The sequence below is a fragment of the Suricata suricatta genome, chromosome 10 (genome assembly GCF_006229205.1).
Source record: "Suricata suricatta isolate VVHF042 chromosome 10, meerkat_22Aug2017_6uvM2_HiC, whole genome shotgun sequence".
NCBI lineage: Eukaryota > Metazoa > Chordata > Mammalia > Carnivora > Herpestidae > Suricata > Suricata suricatta.
The window spans coordinates 77,355,657-77,373,698 of NC_043709.1; the positions used below are offsets into that span (position 1 = coordinate 77,355,657).

The 18,042-nt window shown below is 39.7% G+C and overlaps 1 protein-coding gene across 3 annotated transcripts in view; it reads right to left on the reverse strand.

The window, feature by feature from the left end:
- The window catches only part of FAR2 (fatty acyl-CoA reductase 2), a 42,350-nt gene extending 29,296 nt beyond the window's left edge, over positions 1-13,054 (reverse strand). For 2 of the 3 annotated variants that reach the window (XM_029954234.1, XM_029954233.1), the window contains exon 1: positions 12,829-13,054. In XM_029954234.1, the coding sequence (XP_029810094.1) occupies positions 12,829-13,017 (189 nt within the window). In that variant the 5' untranslated portion in view covers positions 13,018-13,054. Of the gene's footprint in view, positions 1-4,247; positions 4,337-12,828 lie in introns of those variants that run through there. The other variant, XM_029954235.1, reaches the window with a different exon arrangement.
- Between the last annotated feature and the right edge of the window lie 4,988 nt (positions 13,055-18,042).

Sequence of the window (18,042 nt, forward strand, 5' to 3'; positions counted from 1 at the left end):
TCTGTCTTGACCTAACATTTTCCAGCACTGCATGATCAACCTTTTCCGTAGGGGGTTACTACTACTCAGAAGAATTTAAAGTTAGATCAATCCTCAATACTTTTTCTGACATTTGGGATTGATGAGGTGGATATAGTGTCTGAGGGACACTCTCAATAAGGGTCATTCTTGTTCTTCCAGGAAGGCAGTTAACAGCTTTTCTAATCCTGATGAATCATAACAATATTAAATATTGGTTTTCACAATCAAATGCTTTCCTTCTTATAGTCCATGTTAATCATACACTGAATCAGATATTTTGGGATAAATGTATCTAAAATCTACACAATTTACCCCTTTTTAATAATTGGATATGTAGAAGGCTCTTTTTTGAGTCTATAGGATAGATTTTATTCACAAGAAATTTATTTAGGGTTTCTGTGGAGTCTTTGACTTTGGCCTGTATTGATTTCTGGCTACATGACAGTATTAGGTGGAAAGTGACTTGTGTGACCATCCTTCCCGTGATGGGGCTTCTCACGCATGATGTAAGCTACCATACATAGATTTTCTTTTGCCTTCGGTTTTTGTGACTTTAAAGGACAGAATATTGTGCTGCCATACTGTACTTTCAGACCACGTGTGCAATGTCAAAATACCATGCTCACCACGTTATTTTTTAAAATAACTTTTTTAACATTTGTTTATTATTGAGAGAGAGAGAGAGAGAGAGAGAGAGAGAGAGAGAGAGAGAGAGAGAGTCAGAGCACGAATGGGCAAGAGGCAGAGAGAGAAGGAGACACAGATTCCGAAGCAGGCTCCAGGCTCTGAGCAAGCTGTCAGCACAGAGACCGACGTGGGGCCCGAACGCACGAATCGTGAGATCATGACCTGACCTGAAGTTGGACGCTGAACCGCCTGAGCCACTCAGGTGCTCTTGCAGTATTATTTTAGGAGATAATCACTATTTCAGGAAATAGTGTTCCAATCTATATTCTATTAATTTGCATTTATAAGAGGGCATGTCTGGTGAAAACAGTGTAATTTATTTTTTTAAATGTCTAAGTTTTCTAACACAGGTCAATTGGAGTAAATCAGTGAATTGGCTGCATCAATTCAAACCATAGTAACTAAGTGAGGGTCACATTTTACGATATTCAGGCCCAATAATATGATTGGCCTCATCTGGAATCTATTTTGCTACAGCTTCTAACAAAACAATACTTCTTAAATCGAGTGCTGCCATTTCAGCCCACCACCATCCAACAGGTCAGCGCTTTTCATCGTGTTACCCCCCCCAGGTGAAATGCAATGGAACCGCCAGGACACATATTAAAAATGCATGTTTCCAGAGCCCAGCCCACACCCACTAAATAAGAAATGACTGGGGCACAGCAGGAGTTTGCATTTCACATCAAGCTCCCTGGCTGATTTTAACTGATCCCAAGATAAGCACATCCTCAGCTGGAGCATTAACGTGGATCCTGGCTGGTGAACAGCAGTGTAGGACTCGTCTTCCTTTATAACTGTCCAGAGCAGTTACAGGGCACCAGGGGTTTTCAGACTGTGTAGGCGTAAGAAAAATCTAGGCACCAATTAAGAATGACTTCCTTATTCTACCCTCAGAGATCCCGACTCAAATAGGTCTGGCATGTAACCCAGGGAGCTGTATTTCTTAACCAGCTCCACCGACAGGTCTTGATGTCCAGATACCATCCTTGGTGAAAAATTACTTCTGAAAATTTGTGTCTATTTTTAAAGTCAGGGGCTCAAATTTCCCCCTCTGATTGGTAAATTCCTTGATTCTTATTTATTTTTTTATGCTTGCCAGCACCCAGGTCTTTGAAAAGACTCAAATGTTGCCTGTTAAGTTGAAATGAATTACTGGAACGGTAACAGAACCATGAGTGGGAGCTCCATTTCTGAGACCTTTTGGTCACCAGTTCCTTTGCACTGGTGTGATGAAAGACAGAGGAAAACAACTCCAAGTAGAAGAAACAAAGTGTTCCCTTGGGTCCTTCGCAGTGACTGCAAACGGGGGCTGAAAGGCTCAGCGCAGGACCTTCACTTCTGTAACAACGACAAATCTGGAGGACAGAGGAAATGTTGCAAATGGGTCCTCTTCTGGAAGTGTCTTTTGCCAATGTGAGACATTAATGAAAGGTAAGAAAAAAAATAGATGGAACAGAAATGAAGAAAACAAATCTAATTTCAAAAATTTCACTGAAGATCTACCAATAAGGAACTTCACATAATCATTTTAGATTCTAAGAGTTTTATCGTATTCCTTCTCATATATTTTTTATTTAATGGCATAGGACTGAGAAGGCAAAGAGTGAGTAATCACCAGCCGTATGTGAAAACTCAAGCAGAGGACTGCTCGGTTTCCATCTCCTGAAACCCTGTTCTTGACAGAGACGGGGTGCTCTTCTGCGGTCTCTGGAAGGTCACAGCTGAGAGGCGACCTCAGCACTTCAACCTGATAACAAAGCTACAGGTTTCTCTTGGAAATGTGTCCTATTGATTCACTGTTACACAGACAAGTGTTTCTCTCTCTTAATTTGTTTTAAACACAAATTTATGGCAATAGTTACTGACAGCCCAGAGGCAAGAGAGAAACTTTGCAAATCCAAAATGAGACAATTCAGCAGAAAGAAGACCCGAAAGAGACATTTTCTAGATTTAATAATCTCCTTGGGTAAAACTTCTATAGCCAGACACTGGGACTCTGTTTTTATTAGAAGCAGGAATTGGACAAGGGGTAGGGGGCATGACATTTATATTACACTTTTGAAACAATGTAGAGGTCCTGAACTTGGATTTGTTTATCCACATGATCTGACTTTGGAGGCATCCACAGGGGGTTCAGTTGCTATTTCCTGGGGGAACGTTTAATAATCATGAGCGTCTTTGATCTTTATTCAATATACTGAGTCCCTCTTTTCAGCTATAACTATGTTATTTAGCTCCAGTGGCCCACCAGAATAGGCCTAATATTTTTAATTGGAGGGAAAAAGGTAAGTCCCTTAACCTAAAGGGCAATCTCTGTGGAGCACCAGGTGTCCTAATGCAGAAGAGAGCCTGCAACATTAATGGGAGAAATTTTGGAATGCTCAGTAAGGGCAAAGCCACAGATTCTGCAAGGCAGCTCCTGAACAAGAAAAGACTTATCAAGAAAGGATATAATCTAAGCTGAGAACAGTTAAACAAAAATAAGTGCAAGTAAACTAAGGCAGCAGCTATCATGAAAATTTACAAAATGTTATTTTGATAGCTCATGAGTAACTCTCCTAAGATATAACGGATCAACCTAGATGTTTTTATTGCCTCCGTGAGGACCATTTCTATAGGACCATAAAGCAGTATGGCACAGCAGCGTGGGTACTGAACTTTGGCATACAGCTGCGTGAACTAGAAAGTTGTTTGAAAATACAAAAAAAACCAAAACCTTAGATGTCCTGAACCCGGAGATTCCAACTCAGTGCTGAGTTGCAGCCTGGGTGCCTGGACTTTGAACGAGCTCTCCAGCGAGTCTAATGTACACTGGCGGTGAGAGCCCCTGGCATGCTAGGAAGATCTCAGGCTCCTTGGAGTCAGGAGGGCCTGGGTTTGAATCCTCCTTCTGCCATAGATCAGCTGTGTGACTGAGGCAAGTCACTCAGCCTTTGGGGTCTCAGTGTGTACATCTGCATATTTATCTAAAGTGCTGACGTTGTTCTGTGTTCTCAGAGAACTAGTGATTCAGCATATATTCTCCTATTCTTAAAAGCAATTTTGCATTAAATTGTTTTAGTTCCCTTGGCATAAAAATCTATAATGAACACCAAAGATGACACAAGGATCAGTCCATCATCTTGTTATGTTTTATGCCCTCAAGGTCATTTTTACAGAGTTCTTTGAGAATAAGTACCAGGGCCAAAAAGGAGCTAGGGTGGCTAAGAAGATGGAAACCAGTCTTTTTTTTTTTTAAGTTTATTTACATATTTATTTGGAGAGACAGAGAGAGCGAGTGGGGGACGGGGAGAGAGAGGGAGAAAGAATCCCAAGCAGACTCCACACTGACAGTGCGGGGCTCAAACTCATGAACTGTAAGATCATGACGTGAGCCAAAACCAACGGTGGAACCATGAACTGACTGAGCCTCCCCCCCCCGGCGCTGATCTTAAAATTACTTCCACCCTCTAGCAGAACTGGAGGCGTTACTGCACTGTCCATGCTAAAGGACTGGAAAAGTGATGACGCTAATTCAGAGGTGGACATGGTTTTACCTTCCTAATGAAGTGGTCATCACTGGGAAACAGACTGTCCATCAGCAGAGCTTGCTGCCAGGACAATCAGGGCTTGGAGGACACGGCTTCTCAGGGAGGCAATGCAATGTGGTGAGGAAGGTGTAAGCTTTAGAGGTAAAAGAACAGTGTTTAAATTCTTTGTCATAGTAAACATCACAATATGCACATGGCAAACCCTGCAGCAAACAATATTTTAGTCTTAAATACCAAAAATGTTTAAACTGAAAAACTCCAGGCTTACCAAGTCCCTGTATGTAACATAATACGAATAGGGACCAGAAACATTACAGAGAGCAAGATGGAGTCACTCATGTCAAGCGGGGATCTTTGTCAAGCAATGATGCAAGCAGTTAAGGGTCTTGCAACTACCAGATATCCCCAAGACCAACACCAGCTGATGACACACTCTGAACTGTTAACCAGCAAAAACCAGGAGATCTGCAAAGGCCCAAGACTGATATCCTTTTAAAAGAGAAGATTTTTGCAGCAAACTGTCAGACTTCTCAGTCTGTCTGTTTCAAAAAGGCAGCTGCCTCAGAAGGCTCTGCCTGATTGATCTCTGAAAAGATCAGAGATCTTTCACTGCTCTAACCCTGTAAGCAGTAAGTGCCAAGAGACATGACCTGGACCCCAGACCCAGGCCTTACTTCAACTGTGCTCCACCAGACTGACTTCCAGTTTAGGTCCTTAACTTCCTACCCACTCCGATTCTATCTATATTTGTGTGACTTGTCTTGTGCCTTGCTCTGAAGGAGGTGTGGGAAGCCACATTAAAACATGTATGGTGAAATAACGTTGAACTTGGAATCCTGAACCTGCATTGTTAACCTTGTTTTATGACTGAATAAACTCGACATTATAGAAAGAAAAAAAAAATTCTTTGTCACTTCTCTGGCATTTCCTTAGATAGGCGACACCTTTCTTGGATTAGTTTGTCATCTGTGAGGTAGCAAGAAAGCATACCACTGAGTTCAGTGAGGGTTAGAGAGGGCCAGGAAAGTTACATGCCTCACACAGTGCCTGCTACTTAGCTTCTTGAGATAGGAAAACTCCTTTTCCACATATACAACAATACTCAGGTTTCGAAAGCTGCTAATCAGATAGCTGCGTGTGTGCATGCATGCGTGCGTGCACGTGCACGACTATTACGTGGGGTCATCGAAAGGTTTCTGATTACACCGTGTGATCCAGATGCCTGTGCAAATTGAATGTATTCCAGAGTCAAGTTGAATCATGTGGCTTGATGGCTTTTGGAGTGATATGAGTATGGGCAATCTGAAGCTTTTAAGAAAGAGACCTGAGATCACTGGAAGAAACTGAAAAAACCAAAAAAGTTAGATATGTGAAATCATGCCAGTGATTGAATTACCTAGTACATTGTATTGTAAAAGAAAATAAGAGATTGAGAAAATAAATTGCTTCTGTTTCTGGGACTGTTATTATATCCCCAGGACTAAATCAATTTTTTTTTCTTAAAAGAAAGGAAATGACCCACAGGGGGTTGGCTTAACATGCTTCGACTAATCTGAGTTGAGTAACTGTCAAACTGAAGGCCACTTACACTCTTTTAAAATTGTGTATTTGTTAATCATGGGAAATCTAAGTTTTTGGCAAGATTATATTCTTTCTAATTGTCCTAAGTTCATAGAAGCCTCTTGCTTTTTGTGGGATGGTTTCTCAGGAAAAATAAAATATAGTAATGGAACAAAGCTGGCTTTGGGAATTTAAAATACAAACTTCTGTTTCCAATTGCCTTTGCCTTATATAGAGATTTAACAGAATCATTAATGCCAATCAGAAATTCATTTTTGAAAGCTGGGAACAAGCAGATCTCACACAGGGTAGCCTTGAACCAAGCGTGAAAACCCTTTTTTCCTTATGAAAAGGTCTTTGAAAATTAACAAGGAACTTTTATGTAAAAACGAACATTTCTGTTGAGTGTTTCTTAATACTCAACAATGTCAGATTGTCGACTTTTTCCTTTGCAGGTGTTACTTGGTTCAAAGTTAATTTGTTTAAATGCACTATTTTTCCTCTCAAGGATTAATTTCTCCAATGCCTTCTAGAAACTACCAAACAGTGATAGGTTATGAAGGGAGTCAACATACTATTTCATAAAAATGTTACTGTCTTCCATTGTCTTAAAGCTGGTTAGTTCTATGAACGGAGAGCCCAGTGTGTGACCTTGCTCGGCTCATTAACCACAGCTCTCCAGGCCATGTCAGAGTTGATTTATCTCGCGGGCAAATAAGGGCTTCCTGAGAAATTCACATCTTTCCAGAGAAGTTGACTTGAAGTATCCAGTGCAACCTGCCAAGCTCTGCCTTGTTTAAAAATCCACTTCCTAGTGACATTGTACAAGATAGTCCCGCCCTGGAAACCTTGAATTTTGCCTGGTCTTCTCAGATGATTAACTCAAAACCCAGTATAATCTCATTGTAATCCTTTCCTTATTTGATTACTATAGGAGAAGCCCAATCTTTTTAAGGATTCTCTCAAAAAAACACCCTTTTTCAGATATCAACCTCTCAATCACTCTTAATTAACTACCCCACTCAATATAATTCAACTACCTGGACATTGTCAAATATGGACATTGTCTCCTTAATGTTTTCTTAAACAGTTATTAGGAATAGATTACAACCAAGTTAAGATCCTAAATTGGTATAAGTGAGACATGATTGTTGTAAAAAGAAGGGACTAAAGAACCTGAAAACACTCACATTTCTTGGAACTTGACAACTGAATGAGTTTTTGGCAACTCATTATCTGCTGTAGTGGGGAAAAGCCATGTCCTGTTACGCAAAGCCATACTCAAGATAGCAAAATAGTTAAAATAGCAATTTCTCTAAAACTGTTTTTGTGACAATGAAAAGCTGGTTGGGTCATAATGAAATGAACACATTTTTCATAAGTAAGAGACTAAGTGGCCAGCCTGGGAGCCCTGGGCACCCATGGATTTGAACAGCATGGGTCTGTGATGAGCATACTCACAATTCAGCACATGAAATCTGGCTTATTTTCCTTAGAAGTTGCTCAGATTTTATGAAAGAAACTAGGAAATTAAAGAAAATAATGCTGGAATCATATTTCTAACACAAATCAAATCAAATTATTTAATTTTGATAAAGTTTCAAAACTCACAGTCAACTGAACTTATATCTGATGACCTAGTTCTGGAAATTCATGATTGCCTTGCTGCTTTGTTTATTTACTTTTTTAAAGAGTTTCCTCTCTCACTGTAAATGTGAAGCATGTTCACTGTTATTGTATTTGCAAATCTTTGAGAAAATGTCACTGCTCTTATTTGTTCACAATGAAAGAGGGTGCTTTTTTTCCTTCCCATAAAAGTAAACATGCTCGTGATAATTGTAATTTGAAAAGTTGGAAGTGCCAAAAAAAATTAATTCAAGATCCTCCCAGCATATAAGGACATTAGTTGAGGTGATACTGACTATGGTTTCGCATCTTTTTTTTTTTTTGCACTCAATATATTAGAAGTATTTTCTCATGTCATTTAATAGCTTATACAATATGAGCTTTAATGCCTACATACTAGTATAACAAAAGTATGTATTATTGCTTATATTATCATTCCTCTACTGTGGAACATTCAGATTGATTCTAGTTTTTACTACTATAAATTATACTACAATAATATATTGGTACAATATTCATGTGTCTCTGGTTGTTTTCTTAGAGTGCCGGCTTAGTTATCTTTGTGAGAAAGTCCTCAAGAATCTGCCATTAGTTGAGATAACTTTCCCTCTAGGGATATGTTTCCCTAAGTGCTCTGAAAATATTTCAGAAACTTAGTTATATATAAGAAAACTGATCTGTTCTGATTCTTGAGCCCCACTTCCATGTGGCCAAAGGATTAAAAACAACCTTTTTTCAAAGCATCTCCCACTTAATTGTCTCTCTCTGAAAGCACAGAACCAGGAAGCGAGAGATCGTAGCTGTCCATACAATCAAAGGAAAGAAATGAATCAGATGCATGAATTTTTATAGATACAACAGATGTTCCCTTGACTGTATTTCCTGGGGATATGGTGGGAATCAAAGGCAAACTGGTAACATTTTACTTTATGATGTCTCAAAGAAATACTTCCAGGGGCGCCTGAGTGGCTCAGTCATTTCAACATCCAATTCTTGATTTTAGCTTGGGTCATTAACCCAAGGTCATGGGATTGAGCCCTGCGTGGGGCTCCACGCTGTGCATGGAGCCTACTCAAGATTCTGTCTCTCTGTCTCTGTCTCTGTCTCTCTCTACCTCTCTCCCCTACTCATGCTCTCTTTTCTGTTAAAAAAAAATTTTTTTTAAGGCATACTTCCAAGCCTAACTTAACTGATATGACATAACATACCTTAATCTACCTTTAAGATTACTATTGTACTTTGAGATGGGTTAGAATTCATACATTGCTATGTGTAAATGAAGAGAAATATTGCTTAACAATGATACCAGGCCCTATTTAGGAATAAGGTATGACTGCATTTAAATCATCCCGTCCAGGTCAAAATATAGAAGAAGAATAAAGTCAAAATAAAGAATAGAAACTGGGTCTTGGTTCATGGATGATATTTAATAAATATTTGCAGAATCTGAGGCCTATCAGGAGAAACACTAACCCAGATAGTAAAGTTCTTCTGAGTAAAAACGAGGCCATACAATAGAAGTAAGGTTTAGCCTGGACTCAGACAAGACCACTGAAAAACTAGAATGCATTAAACTTGTTCATTCAACAAATGTGGTCGATTATGTACCACGTGCACAGTGATAACACATGAGAGTAATGACAACAGAAAAGTCTTAGACATAAAATTTAGAGGGAAAAACTGGGGTAATAAACATGTTATTGGTTTTGGCTAACCCAATACACTTGAGAAAATGGTGTATTATCTGCCAAACCTAAGACTCTTTTACTGTCACTGGATCTGACATTAGGAGAGTATAAAAGTAGACAGAATTATTAGGAAATCAAAGGTTTATGGGTATATTCCCTGAAGTATAACCCTATCTTGGAAAGTTGATTGTGGCAGCCCACATATTTGGAATAACCACCTTGCACCTTTGCCCCCAAACTCTAGACAAATAGAGGAAAATTAGAATTCATGTGAAATATTCTCACTTTTAAAATATGATGCTGCAAAAATGTCAAACCACATGTTTCCCCTTTTAGGTAGAAGCCCAAGATCTGTCCATTCTGCATGCTTCTGTCTGACCACACACGTCAACAATTTATGAAAGAATAATGAATGCTTTTGCTACAAAACCAGAAATAGCCAGAAACTTAAGAAGACTTTTCCATATTTCAATCTCTTGAGCATTTTGATGCTACAGTAATTGTTTACTTTTAAAACATCCATTTATACATATCTTCAATAGTTTATAACAGCAAAATCTTCTTTAGGCAGAGGACAAAACTTAATTAAAAAAAGAAAAATACTTTTATTCTGAGGTTGAATCTAGGAGACTGTGTGAAGAAAGCCTTAGCAAAGGGTCAGGGTATGAGCCTGATGGTTTACAGCAGGCTAACTCAATTATTGGGAATATCTTGAAAGAACAGGTTTAAAAATTGCAACTGGAAGGCATCATGAGATTAGAAATGGGGAGTTCAAAGCATTCAGGGATTCAGCAGATGGCTGCTGGTTGGTTTTTTTCTTGGTCTTAAGTCACAATTAAGCTCTAGTTATCTCTGCATTGGAGATGACCGATTGATAGCTATGTTTTAGGTTAGTGAAAGTCAAAGCTGATTATTTTATGTTTTACATTAATAAGATCCACAAAGAAATTCTACTTCACCTTCTTAACCCACAGGTCAGGTTTGGTTTCTCTACACCTTAACTGAGTTATGATTGATTACATTCCCAATTCAAGATTATTCAGAATTCTCAGGTGGCTAATTTTTCATGGTTGCCTCTGCTCTTGCTTTTTCTCTCACTCAGTGATACATTAAGATTATTTTGTAAAAACATATTTTGTCTAACACATTTAGATATTCTGTATCCAAATGCATTTTACTCATTCTCTATTCCAGGAGTTGGCAGATTTCTTCCATAAGGGGCAAAATCAGTATGATTTCTGTTGCACTTACTCAACTAAACTCATCACAATCACAGATCTCGCAATTAATTTCCCATCTTCATCAGCTGAGTGCTGTTTTATTACTATTTTTTAAAATAGGAGGGGAATCATCTAGCTTTCAGAAGACAAAAAAGGCCTTCAACTGGAGTGCCATCCCCTAAAAGATAAAGCTCAAGCCTCCATATTTTAATAGTAATATTAAACACTAATATTTGCTGAGCTCTTACCATGCTCCAGGCACCGCTCTAAGTGTCTTTCCTGTATTAGCTCACTGACATCTCACAACAGTGTAGAAGAAAACAGCCATTAGTATCCCCATTTGGAAATTGAGGCTCAGTTATGTGAAGGCACACTGCTTGGTGGGGAGAGGACACCAACTCAGGTCTGTGTGACTCCTGAGACCATGCTCTTGTCAGGATGCTTGCTTCCTAACATCCATTCTTCTGGGTCTTGATTAGTATCTGAATTATCATTCAGATGTTCCCCCTTCTCCAGGTAGCCGCAGTGCCTCAGGAGAAGATGGTCTCCCCCCAGCCCCAGGGAAAGACTTACTGACCTAAGTGTTCCTTTACCCTCTGCTCAGTGGTTAGCTTAGATCTGAAGTTTCTGAATAAATCAGTACATGGCATACCTCATGCAACAGAGGTTGGTCCAGAAATGGTCATGTAACCTAACCCAGGCTGGTAAGACATAAGGGTAAATATGAGGTTTTCCAGAAAAGAAGTTTCATCAATCTTGAAAGAGCACTTCAGGGAGAGCCAGCTTCTCTTTGTCCAAAGGCTGTCATATATATATACATATGAATCTTGCAATGATAACAACCATCTTATTCAAAACTAGGATAAAACTAGAACAAAATGGCAGACCCGAGAGATTCACAGATCAACATGGCCAGAGTGCCAGCCCACTGCTCATGACTGTGGTCCTGGAGTTTCCCATTGTATAATCAATGCATCATCTTTGTTTTTAAGCCAGTTTCAATCGAGTTTTCTTCCAGGTGAAAGTGATCTAACTAATACAATTGTGCAGTCTTTCAGAATCTGGCCTGAACTAGCATGCCTTTCTAGTTCTTAAAAACTCACTTGTTTGGGGCCAAGCAAGTCACCCGGTGCTGTGGTGACTACCACAGCAGTCATCCATTTGCAAGTGTGGTTCTTTCTGCTTAGACTGCCCTTGGTCTCCTCTCTCTGGAGAACTCACTGCATTGCAATCATGTTTTACACGACTATGTCCATCACTTCACTTGGCCAATGTCATTTTTGTCTTCATATCCTTAGCGCCTAGAATCCATGTGACACATAAGGAAGCACTTCTGTAAGTGTAGAGTTAATAAAAATGACCAGCAGTATGAAAATCTGAATCACAGTATGGTCTTTCTATATATAAGACACTCAATCATCTAAATTAGCACCATGTAAAACTCTCTGTGATTACAGGAATGATATATACCTGTACAATAAAGCAGCCAGCAGCCCGTGTAGCTATTGAGCACTGAAATATGTCTACTGTGACTAAAAAAATGAATTTTAAAGTTCATGGTTGTAATTAATTTGAAAAATAGTCACATGCTCTAAGTAAAACAACAACAACAAAATATAATATGGAAGGGTTTTTCTTTGTTCAAAAGGAGACTATTCATATATTTTAAAAATATAATCATAAGGTTTGTCTTTCTTTTGAATTTTTAGTTTCAGAATGAATATGAATAATAATACCTTATATGTCACAGTCAGTGATAAGCACCGCACTGTCCCTTCCCTGCACACAGCTTTCCTGACAGCCAATCAGCAAGTGAGTGCCTCCTCATATTCCACGGCCAGCATTCATGATTTTTGTAGTGGAAGCTTTTCATTTTTGAATGCACAGAAATAAAATGAAGCACATCATTTGTTTCCCCATGGAAAATCTTTTTTTTAAGGAGGGGATCTGATACCCCAATGCCCATTTGCAACTATAATATTTCATATTCTATCTTTTCCCCTTAGAAGAACCTATGGAATAATACAAATACCAAGTTACCACAGACAAAGTATGTAACACCTAAACCTTGGGGAGTGTGGACAAATGCCAAGTATTATCACACGGCCACTTACTAACCATATCTCTTCAGAATAGAATAGAATATCCAAACATTGGTGGGGAAGGGGAACCACCTTGAATTTAGAAGTAGGAAAGGGTTCTGTTGAACTGTGACAGATGTGGAGGTTGGAGAGTCCACTCTAGGGATTTTAGCACTTTGATTCTCACCCAGTAATTTCTGGAACAGAGAGTACCTGCTCACCTGCCCTGGACAGAGCCTATGGCCTCTTTCTTCTCCTACAGGAGAACACCACAAGTTTCTGTGAGCAGTCGGTTGCCATCTTGTCTCCTCTCCTCTACCTGCCCAGCAACCCCCCACCCCATTGCAATCTGCGGCTGTCAGGGAACACTGTAGTGAGTCATCTTGCCCAAGGCTCTTCCCCCAAGGCATACCTTACTGTTTAGCATCTGGAGAACCCTCTGCTGCGTTGTCTGGCCAGCCTTGGGCCGCACAAGGATGTAAATGACTTTTAGGTTGGGGCTAGTGCGTAACAGCTTCTCCATCAACACTTTGCCCATGAAGCCTGTGGCCCCCGTAATGAGAATGGACTTGCCACCATAGAAAGCTGCAATCATGGACATGATTCTTCTTTTTGTCTTTTACAGCTCCAGAAAGAGATCCCTGAAGAGGAAGAGGAATAACAAAATGTTACATTTTGGAAGTTCTAAAATGCAGTCATTTAAAACGTTTCTGGTGCTTCCAAGAGTTTTGAATGCAGGAAAAGGTTCAAGTGACACGATTGTGCTTTATTGACAAATGATTCATTTCCATCAATATTTACCGAGATCACTTTATATGACAGATTTTATGCCAGGAATTGTGGGCAAAAAATGAGTGAGACACGGTTCCTGCTCTCAAGAGATTGCTCTTAGTGGAACGGAGGAGATTGACATCGAAATCATCATTAAATATAATGCGTTAGGGCTAAAACAAAAGGGCCATGGAGGCAGGGGGGATAGCAAGGTCTGGAAATTTCAGGAAGGTCCGCCCATCTAGGTGGCGATGCCTGAGGTGAAACTGGAAGGCTGAGAAGGGCTGGGGTAAAAGTTCCAGTCCAAAAAGCAAAAGCAAAGGTACAAGGTGTGGCGGCTCATGCTGTATGGAGGAAATAAAAGGAGTTCAGGGTTACAAGAATATAAATGATAAGGCTAGCAGTGGCCCTGGCACCTGTGAAAATGAAGCTGAGAGCAGCCATCACATTTTTGAAAACGTACGACAGAATTACTATTACAGTGGCAGTTTTATTTAGAGAAAATATCGGAGCAAATAGCTTTGGGTTTCACTTGACCTAGCAGGCCTTTGCCTACCTAACCATTTGTGAATAAATATGTTTTTCTCTTCCTTGAGCTAAAAGGGGGCCTAGTGCCTCCCTTTCCTTGTATGTTAGCTACATTTAGGGTTGAAACATGGAAAGAGATAAAGGGGAGATAAGGCTGAACAAGTGAAGCCACAGACCAGGGACCTGGTTAACCCTGAAGTGGCACCAGGGGAGTCTATTGTTCCGTCCACTTATGGCCACTGGCAGGAGCACAGAGAAGGAGCAAATCTGGTGGTGGGAAGCCAGATGCAGCTCTCGGATCCTGGGCCCCCTGAAAAGGGACCATATGTGGGAGGCATGCAACATCAAGTGTTTTGTCTTTAAGCCTGGGTTTAAAACTGCCCATTGGAGGCACTGGTCGAGAGCTTTGAATAAAACAGTGCTATGGTGTGGGTGCAGACTTCTTCCTGTCACTGTTTCTGACAGCCACCTGTAGCCACTCCCCGGTGATCTGCTGGATGGGGTTGAGTTGAACGTGCAAAACACGAGCCCAGGGACTGGCCCTGACGTCAGAGCTTGTGACAAAGGAGAAAACAGACAGAAGAGTCAGCACCATGCCTTGTCCAGTTCAGTCAAGATTACTCTGCCAGTAACTCCTCAAGGAACTCCTTAACTTCTCAAAGTCATAATTTACAAATTGTAACTACTACAGTCATAATTTATACTGTAAGAGTTTTGAGGCTGTTCTTGGGCGGAGCTCTTTGCCTTTAGAGGACTCATTCACCCATGAATTTACTCAACAAGTAACTCTGAGGACCTGTCATGCTGGGCTCTATGCGAAGTGCAGAAGATGAACAGGTGTTAGACAAACAGACCCCTGCACTCCCTCCAGCAGAAGAGGCCAGCAATACAAAGGTAAGTAAATATGCAAACAAGATAATTATAGACTGTTACAAATGCAAATAACATAGGGATCAATGATAGAAATCACCCCCAATCATCAACACTACTTACGTTAGGAAACCTGGATTTCAAATCATGTTAGCTATATTCCCTGAGTCCCTATTTATACCCCTCTTATTGACGGTTGATGTGAAAAATACTATTTTGAAGAACACATTTGGACTTTGTGAAAATTAGGAATCATAATTTTGGTCATGTTCAGTAATGTTATTTGTGCTATGATGTATCCAATGATTTTCTCAAGATTTTATCACTCGGGAAAAGTATTGACAAGTCTTGTCTTGCCTGCATTGAAGCTCAGGAAAGTGCTGTCACCAAGTCCAGAAGGCAATATGACATCCCAGTTTGGTACGCAGGTTCTAAGCAAGATGATCTGAAATCAAATCCCAGTTCTACCACTTATTAGCTCTGTGACCTCAGGAAAATTATTAATTTCTCTATGCTGTAGTTTTCTTATCAGTAAGTGGAGATAACAAAAGCATCCACTTAATAATGCTGTGATAAGAATTATACGAATGAATACACCAAAACTCTTAGCAATCAGGGGCACCTGGGCGGCTCAGCCAGTTAAGTGTCTGACTTCGGCTCAGCTTATGATCTCATGGTTTGTGAATTCAAGACCCATGTTGAGCTCTGTGCCAACAGCTCAGAGCCTGGAGCCTGCTTCAGATTCTTGTCTTCCTCTGTCTCTGCTGCTCTACCCCTATTTGTACTCTGTCTCTCTCTCTCTCAAAAAAAAAGATAAACATTAAAAAAATTTTTTTTAACTCTCAGTAATCAAAACAGTATTCTACTGGCACAAAATAGACACCTCAACCAGAATAGAGAACCCAGAAATAAATCCACATGTATATGGCTAATGAATCTTTGACAAAGGAGGAAAGAATATATGATGGAGAAGACAGTCTCTTCAGCAAGTGGTGCTGGGAAAACTGGACATCCGCATGCAGAAGAATGAAACTGGATTCTTTCTTATACCATCCACAAAAATAAACTCAAAATGCATTAAAGACCTAAATGTGAGACCTTGAACCTTAAACTAGAAGAAACATGGTGGTAATTTCTTTTAAATTGGCCATATAAACATTTTTCTTGATATGTCTCCTCAGCCAAGGGAAATAAAAGTAAAAATAAACTATTGGGACTACACCAAAATAAAAAACTTTTTCACAGCAAAGGAAACTGTCAAAACAAAACAGCAAGGCATCCTACTAAACTGGAGAAGATATTTGCAAATGATATATCCAGTAAGGGCTTAATATCTAAAATATACAGGGAATCCATACAATTTTACACCAAAACACCCCAAATAATCTGATTAAAAATGGGCGGAGAACCCAAATAGACATTTCTCCAATGAAGACATTCAGATGGTCAACAGACACATGAAAGGATGCTCAACATCACTCATCCTCAGGGAAATGCAAATCAAGACCACAGTGAGATATCACCTTACACTTTTCAGAATGGGTAGAATCAAAAAGACATGAAAGGACAAGTGTTGGTGAGGATGTGGAGAAAATGTAATTTGGTGCAGCCACTGTGGGAAACAGTATAAAGATTTCTCAAAAAATTAAAAACAAAATTACTATATAACCCAGTAATTCCACTATTAAGTATTTACCCCCAAAAAACAAAGACACCAGTTTGAAAAGATATATGCATTCCCTATGTTTACTGAAGACTTACGTGGCATTACAATAGCCAAGATATGTAAGTAACCTAAGTGTTCATCAACAGATGAATGGATAAAGAAAAGGTAGACACATAAAATGGAGTATTACTCAGCCATAAAAAGAATGAAATGTTGCCATTTGCAACAACATGGATGGACCTAGAGGATATAATGCTAAGTGAGAGAGGTCAGACAGCAAAAGTCAAATACCATATAATCTCACTGATATATGGAATTTAAGAAACAAAGCAAACAAACAGGGAAAAAAGAGATAAGCAAAAAAACAGACTCTTAAATACAGAGAACTGATGGTTGCCAGAGGTGGGTGGGAAGATGGGTGAAATAAAGGAGATTAAGAGTACAGTTATCATGTACAGAATTGTTGAATCATTATATTGTACATCTGAAATGAATATACATTGTATGTTAATAATGTCAATAAAAAAAGAAACCTCTTAGTTTCCTATAGTAGAACTCAGTAAGTATTAGCTATTAATACAGTCATTGGTTATACCTTTCTCCTCTTAATAATTTCTGGGTTTTCCTCGACATTTTTTTCTATTTTTTAAAACTTTTTGATTATTTATTTTGAGAGAGAGAGCAATTGGGGGGAGGGGCAGAGATAGAGGGAGAAAGAGAATCATCTAAGCAGCTACACGCTGTCAGTACAGAGACTGATGTGAGGCTCGACCTGAGCAGAAACCAAGATTTGGATGCTTAACTGACTGAGCTGTCCAGGAGCCCTCCCCTTTGACATTTAAGTACTCTGTCTTAGGCATTTAAATACCCTCTTTTGGAAACTGCAGGTGATTTACAACTCAATCGTACATCCAGCCAAGTAAACTGTTTCCCCAAATGCAACTTGACTTAATGATGAACCTTGCCAATTCCTTTGTATATAAAGATGTTTTGGCACCATACTCCTTTAGTATATTAGGTATAAATGAGCATAGTTGGCAGGAAAATACAGAAGAGAAACTGAGTTTGGATAGGGTTACTTCCCAACCTCATTTGTTCTAAAGAGGTCAGATGCTTGTTTTGCAATACCATATGCTTTGGTGGAGTCATATATTTTCTAGAAATGCAAACATATTGTTAAGATATTTAAAAAATTCTTAAAATTTTTTTAAACATTTATTTTTGAGAGCGAGAAAGAAACAGTGTGTGGGGGGGGGGGGGTCAGAGAGAGAGACATACACAGAATCCAAAGCACGCTGCAGGCTCTGAGCTGTCAGCACAGAGCCAGATGTGGGGCTCAAGCCCACAAGCCCACAAGATCATGATCTGAGCCAAAGTCGGACGCTCAACCAACTGAGCCACCCAGGTGCCCCTCAAAAATTTTTTAACATTTATTTTTGAAAGAGAGAGACAGAGCTTGAGCAGGGGAGGGGAAGAGAGAGAGGGATACACATAATCTGAAGCAGGCTCCATGCCCTGAGCTGTCAGTAGAGAGTCCAATGCGGGGCTCGAACTCCCAAACCATGAGTAAGATCATGACCTGAGCTGAAGTGGGATTCTTAACCAGCTAAGCGACCCAGGTGCCCCATTACTGTTCACATATTTTTATCACAGACACAGTTTTGTAGCATGTGATAAAAAATTTTGGAAGCAGGTAATATATTTCCAATGAGCCCATTTCTTATGGAACAAAGGAAGGATTGATGTGTCCCCAAAGAATGGAATTTGCCTGCTCTGTCTGGAGTCCACATA